Here is a 12451-nt window from a genome sequence, read left to right as displayed (position 1 = left end):
CAAAGATGTTATCTACCTGACATTAAGAATAAGAGTTTATGTAAAAATCGTACGTTTGTAGGTAATTGGACTAGATGTAACACTACTATAATGATTAAGTTGGCAACTGAATTGAGTTGGGTTGGACCAGCTTCTTTGGGCGTCTTTTGGTTGTGTGGACAGAAGGCATACAAAGCTCTTCCACCTACATGGGGAGGCATTTGTACATTGGGACTATTGTCCACAGATTTAGAAATATGGCCAAAAAACTTGAAGGCACCTGTTTGGCTTAGAACTTTTTTATCACGTACTCGCCAAACGTGAAACCCCCTAATAGACAGACCCACTAAATTTCAGTCTTTCATCCGTTGGTTCATGCCAAGACTAGGCGTAAGTGAATTGGAAAAGGTGATTTTTGAATGTTTCTGGTGGAATTGAGAAGTTAGCCAATTATACTGCTCATGGGTTATTAACTTTACAAAAAGAGTTTCATGAGTTATCTAAATTGACTCTTCAAAACCATATGGCATTAGATATTCTTTTGACATCCCAAGGAGGAGCATGTACAGTGTTAAATACTAGTTGTTGTATCTATGTAGACCATACTGGAGAATTGCTGACTGATGTGCACAAAATATGGGAAATAAGTTCAAGGATACAACAAATAGCGAAAGATGATACATCATGGGGATTTGCAGAAACCTTTTCTTGGCTCACGTCGTGGTTTCCAAGCATAGCAACATGGTTGAAAAAGGGGATTGTGATACTGATTGTAATTATTGTGATTTTTGTGTGTGGATTAGTTTTAGTACAATGTTATATTGCTTGTTGTATGAGCATGATGAGAGATTAGAGATACTGCCTGGAATTATCATAGTTATTAGAATTGCAGGTATGCAATTGAGTAGAATAAAAACAAAAAGAGGGAATTGTAGAAGATTTTAGAAAATTTAGGACTATAAGGCTGTTAGAAATTAATACAGAATGAGTTAAGGTTATTAATGGCAACAGAGCTGCTCAACAGGCCATGAACAGCATTTTCAGCCTGCCCCCCGGTATAGCCCCAATCCAGGACCGGATTAAAACCCAGTCCAGCTAATCAGTAGAGACAGATCAAACAAAAGATGAAAAATCAGCAAGATAGAGGTGCTTAGCTGGGGAGTGATTAAAATATGTAGAGCTTACAAAGGTAAACGCGAAATAGTTAATGAAACAACCAGAGAGGTTTTCTCAGAATTGTGTAGGTATGAGACGTAAAGGTAAAGGGGACAAGAAGATGACTGACCCAAGACGGACTTCGAAAACCACAGGGCGATGACCGGACAGAACGAGACAAGAATTGATGAAATAAGATGATGATGAGTGATAACGACATGGCAACCCAGATCAACTGGAAAATTACAAAGACTTTGGACTGAGATTATAAACTACCTAAAGGGTATATATAAAATTGAGAGAAAATTTTGTGGGTTGCCATTCGCTGTGGTAGTGGTCCAGCTCTGAGTTGTTAATAAAGCAAACCTAGAGAAACCCATAACTGAGAATTCTTTAACAGAAACGATGACCACAGAATAGCAATCAGATGCGGGGGGGGCTGGGGCTAACCTAAACCTTGCATTAGCATTTAGCATGAGCAATTAATACTGAGAACAAGACACAGTGTAGTTCATACACAATGACACACTATGGTTCAAACTAGTGGTACAAGGAGAGAATACTGCATCAGTTCTTGAAACCAAACCTTTCAAATCACTTCAGCACAAAATTTATCCAAACACAGTGTTCTTTTTATTTTATTGTATATTAATATATCAAACTATTTAGAGCTAACATGAAGGCCACAAAAAATACTATTAAAATCTTTTACAATTTTTTTTTTTTTTTTTAAACATGCCATCTTAAGTAATTCCAGCCCAAGATCTGCCAGGAGGGTCAAAGTTACCTATCCTATGATGTCTGTTCTTTATACATGATGTGGAATGGAGTGAGAGGACAGCAGATGATGACTGAATGCAAAGAAAAGGCAGTAGCAGTTAGTCAGAAATAGCTTATTATAAGCATTTTTCATATCTCCACCGAAATACCTACAAAAACTCTTGATAGCCTGGTTCCAGCACTTTGAAAACACCATGTTAGTGCACTTCAGATCACTACTTGATGAGAAACAGTAGGAAGACGTGAAGCATTAAAGCATCCTACACATTTTGAGCATCCTCAAAAGACCATGTGTTTTAATTTTGAAAAACATTTAATAGCTGGCTAGCCCACAAAATTCAATAAAATCCTCTTTAGCTGCAATATAAATTTAAAATCCAATAGCAAGGTACGTTATTATATGAAAATTTTATTGTCTAGATTTTATAACCAACTAGAATGCATAGATTCAGTTTTGTATTAAACAGGGCAACTTTTCCCAGTTATTTTATTTCCTTCCTCTATTGCCTGCATTTTTTCTGATGGTTCAATAAAAAAAAATCATTCTGTTTTTTTCTACTATTTCAAGGAAATTTGAACTTTATCTTTTTATAAGCACTCTAGGAAGAGCTTGTTCTTGGGCAAAATCATCTCTGAAATCAGTGGAATACCATTTGGCCTTCAGACTACATGCTGGGGAAAAAAAGGGGCCAAAGGGGGGTAAGAAAAAAATCGTAAAGACTTTAAAATGCATGTGTGAAAGGGGACTGTAAAATGACAGATTAAAGTACATCCAACATTGTTACTGTGTAGTCAGAACAGATTGTTTCACTTCTCCCTTTTGATTAGTCATGATCATTTATGCTTCCATTTGCCTTTACATTCTGTTCTTGGTACTTGTGAAGCTGCTCCATGAAGCCAGGATTTGGACAAGCCGCAGGCCTTGCATTTTTCACCAAGGAAAAGGCTCTAGCAAAACTTAGTCTTTCTGAATTCATTAGAAAGCCAATGACTACTGCCGCTGCACGGGAGACTCCTGCATTGCAGTGGACCAGTACCACACCATCCTTCAAGAAACAAATGAAACATAAGTTGGGATATTCATTAAGTAGATAGCAACAAGTATTAGAAACTTTATATAAAAATCTATTAAGACTTATTAAAAGCTCCTTGCTGAGCTCAAAGCAAGTATTTACACATACAAGTAACTCCAAACAGACATATAAGCCCAAAATTAATACTTTTCTAACTAAAGCCACTTTATCAAATACTTCAAACCTAATTCATACCTTAGAACTAAAAAACATTCTTCTGTCCCTTTCCCCAGATCTTGCAGCAGCCCCCTCATGTAAAAAACAAATCACAGACCTCTGGGATACTAAGATATCTGATCTAATTGGGTGCCAATTTTAAAATAGATTTTATTTGCAATATGGAAAGGAACTTCACTGTATCTTGTTACCAGGTTAAAAACATAGCAAGGTAGCAAACAGCTAGGCACAGAGGCAGATTTTAGAACATCCTGTAGTTCCAGTTGCATGCTTCTTGCGTGCTCTGGAGTTCTTCAGTGATGATTCTGGGTAAGCAGGATCATGCATAGGACCAGAAAAAACAGAAAAGATATTGTGTGATTTGCAGCAAATCTCTACCTCCCCATCACACCACTGGTACAACTGGAGCAGCTGGTACCACTGGTATAACTAAGGTCCCTTAACTGGGGACTAAGGTGCAAAATCCAAAACTACTGAACCTCCCATAAATTCACAAATGTTTCTCCTGGGGTTTAAATTCAGGCTTGAATTATCTATAAAATTAATGGTTTTATCCTACTTCAACATTTCCTACACAATCTTTGAGACACCTGAATGACTCTTGAAAAAGACACTGCAAGTTTCATTAAGAAATAATGGGCGTGAGTTAACACAAAGACAACTAGACAATCTAGTGTGGCTTAGGCAAAGTTTGCAAGGCCAAGGCTTCGTCGTGTTGTCATGTTTGTATGTCAGACTATGACCTGGAAAAGGCTCAGTCCAAACTGTCTGCCAAATGCCACTTTCACAAAAAACAAACAAACAAACAAAAAAAACCAACACCTAGCAACTCCATATTCTGAATAAAGGTACTGAAACATGACACAATGAGCTCAGATACTGGAGGCTAAACAAATATATTCTAGATACAAACAGCCTGCTCTGTCTGCCCTTAACAGGCACAAATTATTCAAAGGGCATTTTACCCAGAGGAAAAAAAGACCTTATAAATCACCAGGGTTCCTTTCCAGGAACTTGATGGCTTACATTACAGACCTGGGAGTTGCAATTATCTGGTATATTAATAAACACACAGAGCAGAAAATGGTTCCTGCTCCAAAAACCTTCCAGTTTAAATAATAAGACAAAGAAGCATGAAATTGAGTGTTATTATCCTTGTTGAAGAAATGCCAAGCTGAGACTAGAATGACTTGCTCAAGTTAACACAATAAGATTATGGTAGAGCTAGGAACTGAATCTAAGCTCCTGCATCCCAGCACAATGAATCACAATACCGCCCTTTTTTGTGATGGAAATCATGTGCCCTTTGCATTGTCTGCTGGAAATCATAATCTTCATTCCCTTTCTCACATTCACAGGGGCATGCTTCCCAATCACACAGACTACAGAGTGGAAAGAGACTTGCACATGTATTTCAACTACCCGAGGAAGTGCCGGTGGTGACCTGTAAATTCAGTATGTCCTTTATAATAATGACATTAAAATTATGACATTAAAAATTAAATTTACGCCACTGCTAATGAAGCAATTCCTGAAGCCTATTCACTGTAGATCTCGAGTAGTTTTTGCTGATTTAATGGGAGTTATTTCAGACATAACATACCATAATCAAGATCAATATCTAGCAGTGGCACTGAGGGTAAAAAATAAACATTGAAAGTGATCCTTTTTTTTTTTCTTTGTACAGTTCATGTTTTACTTTCCTCTTTCACATTTCTTTTAAGTTTTTTTGGGTTTTTTTAATGACTGTTCTGTTGTACATTGCCAAAAATTATGTAGTGATATCCACGGAACAGACCTGAAAATTACTGAACAGGAATGAACATGGGCAATAACATTAAACCAAATTTAATACTGAGAACATGTATCTTTCCTTGCTAAACCCCATTGTTTCTTTATACAAAGATGAATTTGGCATGTAATTCTTAACTAATTTTGTATTGGATACGAATACAGAATAAAAGTGAGAAACAGACTGCAGATATGAAATTAATCTCTATTTACCAAGAACTCCTTGCTCTGATCCTGATAGCCTAACCTTCGCCTACCCAGAAATGGTCCGTGGTCTTCCAAGGACCTCTTAAGACTCAAGACAAAGTTGGTTTTTTAAAATCTTTATACAGAGGGAAGCAAAATCACCTGCCACCAAGAGAAAAGGTGATTATACAGTGGATATACACAGTGGGCAAAAAGCCTCACTGAGGAAAGAAATGACAAAGAAGCATAAAGCTTTTGGTGAAGAGCCATAGCCTAATGCAGTTCCTTAGGGATCCACTTCACTTTGCCGTGGTGCCAGGGCTTTTTCTTCAGGAGGAACAGAGGGAGCAATAAGGAGACATGTTCATGAATGAGCTAAGATTTCCTCCCTGGAAAGACAAGCTTTCAGAGGCTTTATAATTAGATATTAAACAAAAAGATTTTAAAAATCCCTCATTCATAGCACTATGATCTGACATGGGTCACTTCACATGTCATGGAAAATCTGCCTGCCAATTTGGAGCCTAGAAGAAAAGGTGAGCTCTGATCAGTATCAGAACTTGTACCATAGTATCTACAGACTTGAGCAGTTACAGTTTTAGAAAAGTCAATCCTGTTACAAGTACCAGCTGGCAGTGACTTTCTGAACAGCACAGGCTTTACTTCATTCTCAAATTCAAGTGCTGTCATACTCCTTCATTAAGTTAACCACATTCTAGTAATAATTTCTCATATATCATGCTCTCTCACCAGTGAACATCTCTCCCTCCCCCACATTAGGGGATGGAACAGTAGTATCTCTTTGTGATTACTTAAACAGAAGAGCACTTGATGATACAATTTATCATAAGCTCTTTTAACACTATTTTGACAACGCAAATAAAGTGATTCAAACCATCTGGAGATCTGGCTCCACATAGTACTATCACATGCTTCCTGAACTGATCCTGGAGAACATCTACTCCATCAATTACCTGCTCTTTCACCCAACTCTCCCATTAGAAAACTATTAATATTGCTGTAAAAGTTTTCAGGAGAACTCCTTAGCTTACAAAACAGTTACTGGAACATAAACACCAGAGGCAGAAAGCAACACTACGCAGTTATGAATGGCAAGTCTCATTTAGAAATGGACTGGAAACCGTAACTAGAAACCTTGAAAAGGTCATTAAGTGACAACACGTATCACATAGCTTGTAAATGATAAATGAGGGAAGGAAAGAACATTGTGTGACAAAAAGAAAGCTGGGGCAAGATTATCTTCTTTTATCCCAATCTACGTAAATAATGAATATGGTAGATATGGTGGAATAACGTGTAATAAGGTTTGGTTGTCAACTCATAGTTTTGACACCAAAGCAATGGTTGTCATAAATTACACAGTAAGCCTGAAGTTAACAAATATGACTCGGGGATGGTCTTGGTTACAGACAAGTCTGCCCAGCAACCCCAGAAGGAGTCCCTTCACCGTACTTCCTATGTCATGTCTTTTTCAGGACTTTGCTAGGAGTTAAATCACTGGTTGGCTCCAAGACTCCTAACACATTCTCTGACAGTCTTGGTACGTAATTGTATGTGGATTCACAGCTCAGTGTGCTGCATCTTCAATGGATGACCAAGGAAAAGCACCGGGATTGCTGTTGACAAACCACACAGATCTGTAAAAGCCCTGTTAGGCTTTCTCCTAATCCAAAACAACATTCCTGATGGATAAATTATAGAAAGTAAAAAAGTTTCCCTCTGTCCGATTTAGTGACTTGGACTTAGGATGGGATTTCTTTATCTAAAGTCAGCCACTGGTCCAACTGTATTAAAGAAGCATTTCTCTAAAACATAGGGTAATAAATAATCTGAACAGGATAACTAGTAGCATTAATTATTGATATACTGTACCTGGATCTTGGCTTTCTCAATAAACTCAAAGCATTCTGGAAAATAGGAGGTAATATCAGTTTCTGGGAGGTCCAGAATAGAAATGGTCTTGTATATAAATTCATTGAGGAAGACATTTTGGACTCCATATGCCACATTTAGAACATGAGTAACCTAAGTCATAAAAAAAAAAAAAAAAAAAAAAAGAAAAAAAAGGCATTTTCTGAAGACAGCAAGCAAAATCAGCAGTAGCAAAGGTGAATTATTCTTTAGGCGTATACAGATTGTAACTTACACAACTGCGTTGTTCAGTTTTACATACATATGCTATCTATGGCGTGTTTTTCTCCAAGCAAGATTTTACGGCATGTTAAAATACACTGTGATAAATTTCAGTTTTCTTTTTTTGAGAGGAAATGAAAGGATCTGTGCTCAGCCAAACACAGACTGAAGTAAGGATTTTCAACAGAAAAGGGAGTTGTCAGCGCAGATCGAAAACAGAAGAGAAAGCAATAGGAATGAGAGCACAGGCCACCCATGAATCCCCAAAACTTCAAGCCTGCCCTAACCCATCAGCGTAATGTTCCTTCTACTAAGTTACCAGTACCATTTACTGGAGCAGAAGGATTTCAGAGTAAACTATACCTGCACTTGGCAGGCGAGACCACCTCTGGCCTCCTGCCATCTTTGTTCTGTTCAGGCTACGGCCAGGTTGTGGGTTGTTTTAACTTACAGTGAAGTGACATTTAGATGGCACCAGATGCCAGACTGGTGCACTCCCTGTCCTGCAGAAGCACCACTGTCCGAAGGCCTTATCACCCCATTACTGTAACAGAGAAGAGTAAAAAGACCAAAGTTCGGGACAGACTTAGAGCTGCTGCTTTGTCTTTCATCAATCCCCATAAGGCAAGTAGGCCTGATGCTGCTTAGCCTCTGAAACCGCAACGCATGCGGGAATCCGTTCCAGAAAACGGCGCTACACAATCATTAGTCTTGCAGCAAAGTATTTCAGCTTCTTGTGAAGCTCGCAGGCGTCCATCCGTCTGCAAACGGAGCAGCCTTTTAAAAGCGCAAACGTAACACAGTTTTTTCTTCACGTTACTTGAGACTCTTTTTAGACGTTTTAAGTTCAAAAAGAAACCCACTAGCAAGCCCTACGCGAGATGCATTTTACTTCCGCGTCACCTTACCTTGTACTTTTTCATCGTCTCCAGGTCGTGAGCAGCATCCTGCGACCCTGAAGAGAAAGCCAGCCGCTTGCCACCCTGAACCGCTTCCCAGCAGGCAGCACCGCGCCCTCAGCTCCGCCGCTCCGGCGAGCTCCGGGACCCGCCACCACCGCCGAGCGCCGGCCCTGCGGGCAGCGGCGACGCGCCCGGCGCCCCCCACTCCCTCCTCCGGCGCCCCCCACTCCTCCCGCCCTCCTCCGGCCCCCGGCGAGGCGGGAGAAGGCGCGCGGCCGCCGCCCGGCCCCACTCACCCAGCAGCAACCAGGGCTTCACGACGCCGACCTGGAGGTCGGCGCTGAGGTCCTGCACGTAGCCGCCGCCGCCGGGCACCGCCTCCGCCTCCTCCTCCACCTGCAGGCAGGCACCGCGCCACGTCTCGATGATCCTCCTGCCGGTCAGCGTCGTCACGCGGGTGCGCTGCTTCCGCAGGTTAGCCCGGGAGAAGCTGCGGATCTCCTGGGCGAGGGAGTGCATGGCCCGGGCACCGCCGCTCGCCCCGCGACTGACGGCGGGCACACCGGCACCGGCCCCGCTCGGCCCCGCTCGGCTCGGCTCGGCTCGGCTCGGCTCCTCCCCTCCTGCCGCCTTCCTCCGGCCGCAGCGCCAGGCGACCCGCCATTGGCTGAGTGCGGGGGTCCCCATTGGCTGCCGGCCCCCCGGGGGCGGTGCCTCGGCGCGCAGTCGCGGGGACACGCGATAAAGCTTCCTCTCAGGGGTGAGGAGGTTCGTCCCGTCCCCGACCCCAGGAGGTGGACTCGGGCTGGCCACAGCGGCCTCCCCCTACCCGCTGCGTCGAGCCCTCGGAACGACCGGTGTGGGAAATAACTCCCTGCGGGGCGTTCGGGTCGCCCTGCAGAGCCGAGAGTGGTCCGGTCTTTGGTGGGGTCGGTGGCAGAATAGTTGCCAGTGCTTTTTCTTTAGTACTTTACAAGCCTGGGAGAAAGTTTTGGGTTCACCTAGATCTTTCTCTTTTTAATTACTTTTTTTTTAATTAGTATTATTATGATTTGTGGGGTTTGGGTCTGCCAGCGAAGAATGCAGCAAGTGTAATTAAAGCAGCCTTTCAATTGAAAATGCCTGTTTTTGAAGTAAGTGCTGCTGTTTTGAAAAACAAATCATGCAGCAATGCCTGTCTGACTGTAATTGGGACTTGCTTCGTGGGACTTGCTTCGTGGGAAGCATGGCAACATATTGTAAGCAGTTAAATGGAAAATATTAGATTTAAATACTTCCCCCCCGTCCCCCACTGCCAGAGTCATTGGGCTAGTAACCAAAGGCTAAACAAAATCAGCTGCTTAGGTTCACCAAAGAGGCAAAATAAGAAGAGAAGGGAGGCAAGGTGAGGCTGTTTTTCCCCTATTCCAAAGCCACCTAATGTCCATGTTTTCATGTATTTTCTATGAAGTATTATTTGTAGTGTTATACAGCTAGTGTGTAAGTATGTGAAATTTTTGAAATTTTTGTTTCTGAAGTTAAATGATAATACTGTTCACTTAAATTGTGCCAGAAATACATTTTGCTTTTTTAACGATCTTCCATGCTGGTTTGTCAAATAAGCATGTGCTGCTACAGTATTTCCACTCCAATGTTATAATACTCCTCAAACCTATGCTGGCAGGATATGACAAATTTGAAAAGATCCTTCTGATACTTCCCTAGAATGCAGCACAGAACAAAGGCAACTTAGTTCCATGTAAAGAGGTCTACAAATGCCTTGTCAATTCAAGAAGCAGAGAATGGTGTTAGGAACTGCAAGAGCATAAGTTATTTCTAGGAACGCCAGAGGTAATCTTCTGACAGGAATTAGACACAAAATCTAGTTTGTCTGAAAAAGGCAGAATACCCCACACACTGACTGGAAAAGCAAGAGTTGAAAGCAAGAGATAAAATCAAGGAAGATGCTTAGGACAGGGAGAGGAACAGAACAGATATCTGGACCGGATCAGAGATCAAGGTAACAAAAGTGCCAAACAGAAGGCTCCAAGACAAAGCATTATTCTCAGCAGTGACTCTCTGCAACAAAAAAATAATTTTAAATACAAGTAGAAGGTTTTGTAACATTCTGCATGGTAAATGCATATTCAGTAGTCTCTCAAAGTGGACCGTGTCTCATAGTAGTTAACTTAAAACAATAATGATGTAGAAGATGATTCATTCATTTTTGTTAAGGTCTAGTCAATAATTATGATGCAGTTGATCAGAAGAAAGCAATGGAGAGCTTTAGATCTGTGAGTTAAGCCAGCAATTGCATAGTATTTCATGGCTGTTTTTCAAGATGCATTGGCTTGCTACAGCCGCCCCTGTGAAAGAGCAAGAACAGTAGGGTACCCCGCAAGAATGTGGAGAGCCTCATGCGTTGAGAAATTGGCAAGGCCTGAGCAAAATGCTTGCAGTCCAAACCCAGAAGCCTGCCATTATAGTAGCAAAGCTGTAGGATGTGCTTTGTAACCAACCTCTGCCCTGTACAAGCATGGGGCATGCTGTGTAAGCGTTTGCAAGACTTAGCTGTGACAGATCTGTAAGATACTTACAATGAAACAATAATACAACTACATGTTGTTCCTTAAGCTCTGAGGAAGAGTCTGCAATATGTGCGGACACAGAAAGGCAGCTGATTCCAAAGTAATTGATTTGTTTGCTGCTGCTAATGTTTATCATTGTTATAACTACCTTAAACACCAGGGGTCACTACTGGACATAAAAGCTGTACTATTATTATCTCTCTGAAATTCAAATATTCTGCAGATGTTTATGTGCAGAATTAATATATTATTATTTAACGAGGGCATCCATATCATAAGCATTCAATCTAGCCTGAATATTCTTAGACACTGTTTTTTTGTGATGCAGGCATTTACGGGCTGCTGTCAAGTTGTTCGTATTTTCCATCATGAGATTAGAGTTTAAAATAGGGATCTCAGTTCACAGATGAACACTTCCTCTTACATGCTTTGCTGAGGGTAGAAGACTTCTCTAAAGATATTGCAGGAGCTGGATGCTCTCTCCACTTCATGATTAAATGTATTTATGGTATTGCTGCATCTTCAGGTTTTGAATAAGCTACTTACCGATGCAAATGCAGTAGAGTTTCAAGTCATTTTTAAGTTCATGGTTCTTCTGTTTTGTCCATCAAGAAATTCAGCAGAACCTATTCTAGTGGGTATAAACTAAGAAATGCGTAACATAGACACTAATTATTACAGAAAGCAGCTTGTACACATTCAGAAAGCTCATCTGGAGATATGTCATCTCTCCCTTGTATTTGTTTCCTTCCAGTATTCATTTTGGTCTAGTTACAGCCTGTACTTACCAATGCAAAAGAGCTAGCTTCTATTAGAGAAATGATAACCAGGCATTCCAGATAGCTGACTTTGAGAAACCAGCCTTGCACTCTGAAGAATGCATATGTTAGAGGGTTGAACTTGATTGTAAAATGCACCAAAAATTGAGAGTCAATTGCTTATGTCAGTAATTTAACTGAAGTGGAGAATCAGACCTTAATTAGGACACTAATTACATCACATTCCAAATTGAAATAACCAGATGACTTTGAGGAGTAAGAGAAATGGGGCAAAAATCAAAATCAGCTAACTAATCATATCTAACTAATAATACAGGCTTCTGCTGGAGCCTGTACATTCATTAGTTGAAAATAACTGAGAAGTTGAAAATAACTGTGTGTACCAGTTGGTCACAGGATGACTGTGAATCATGAATGTAGTGTGGTGATGAGAAAGGCAAGCGTGACCGTGGAATGCAACAGGAGGTATTTAAAATAGGGAGAGGGAAATAATAATCCTATTGTATAAAGTTCTAATAAGCCTTTTCTGAAGTGCATTGTGCTACTTGGGAATGACCTTATTCAAGAAAGATGATCTCATACTTGAAACAAGTGCAAAGAATAGCTTAAAGGTTAAATTGCATTATGTATGTTAGACTCTCATCAAAGAACCCCATGGTACTTGCACCCTTTGGGACAGGCAGCTCCTGTCCATACTGACTTGAGCAGGAGTAGCCCCCTGGCATAGTAACTATTTCACCACCATTTGTGCCAATGCACATATAAGCACTTCTAGCAATGACTTGTCTGCCTCATACACTCCAGAACGGTGTGCCCCACACAGCGTGGAGGCCCTTACCTGGCACAGAGTCTCAGTTTCAGCTTTGCAAAGTTGTCAAGACATGATGCCTGCTCCTGCTGTCTTTTCT

General features: G+C 41.1%; 1 protein-coding gene across 1 annotated transcript; it reads right to left on the bottom strand.

The window, feature by feature from the left end:
- Nucleotides 1-1744: 1744 nt before the first annotated feature.
- DUSP19 (dual specificity phosphatase 19) lies at nt 1745-8812 on the bottom strand. The gene is made up of 4 exons (XM_030017734.1): nt 8494-8812; nt 8204-8250; nt 7035-7187; nt 1745-2960 (listed from the first exon to the last, which is right to left on the bottom strand). The coding sequence occupies exons 1-4, from the start codon at nt 8714-8716 to the stop codon at nt 2739-2741; spliced, it is 645 nt and encodes a 214-aa protein (XP_029873594.1). The 5' UTR covers nt 8717-8812; the 3' UTR covers nt 1745-2738.
- Between the last annotated feature and the right edge of the window lie 3639 nt (nt 8813-12451).

The sequence above is a fragment of the Aquila chrysaetos genome, chromosome 6, assembly GCF_900496995.4.
Source record: "Aquila chrysaetos chrysaetos chromosome 6, bAquChr1.4, whole genome shotgun sequence".
In the NCBI taxonomy this organism is placed as follows: Eukaryota; Metazoa; Chordata; class Aves; order Accipitriformes; family Accipitridae; genus Aquila; species Aquila chrysaetos.
Note: the sequence above shows the minus strand (reverse complement) of the source record. Positions and strands in the feature narration are given on the sequence as shown.

Bases quoted from the DNA above. Each gene is read 5' to 3' on its own strand.
- DUSP19 (XM_030017734.1), bottom strand. From the start codon at position 8,716: ATGCACTCCCTCGCCCAGGAGATCCGCAGCTTCTCCCGGGCTAACCTG. The intron at 8,251-8,493 runs GTGAGTGGGGCC...CTTTCTCTTCAG, and splicing joins GAAGCCCTGGTTGCTGCTGG to GGTCGCAGGATGCTGCTCAC. The intron at 7,188-8,203 runs GTAAGGTGACGC...TTTATGACTTAG, and splicing joins AGACGATGAAAAAGTACAAG to GTTACTCATGTTCTAAATGT.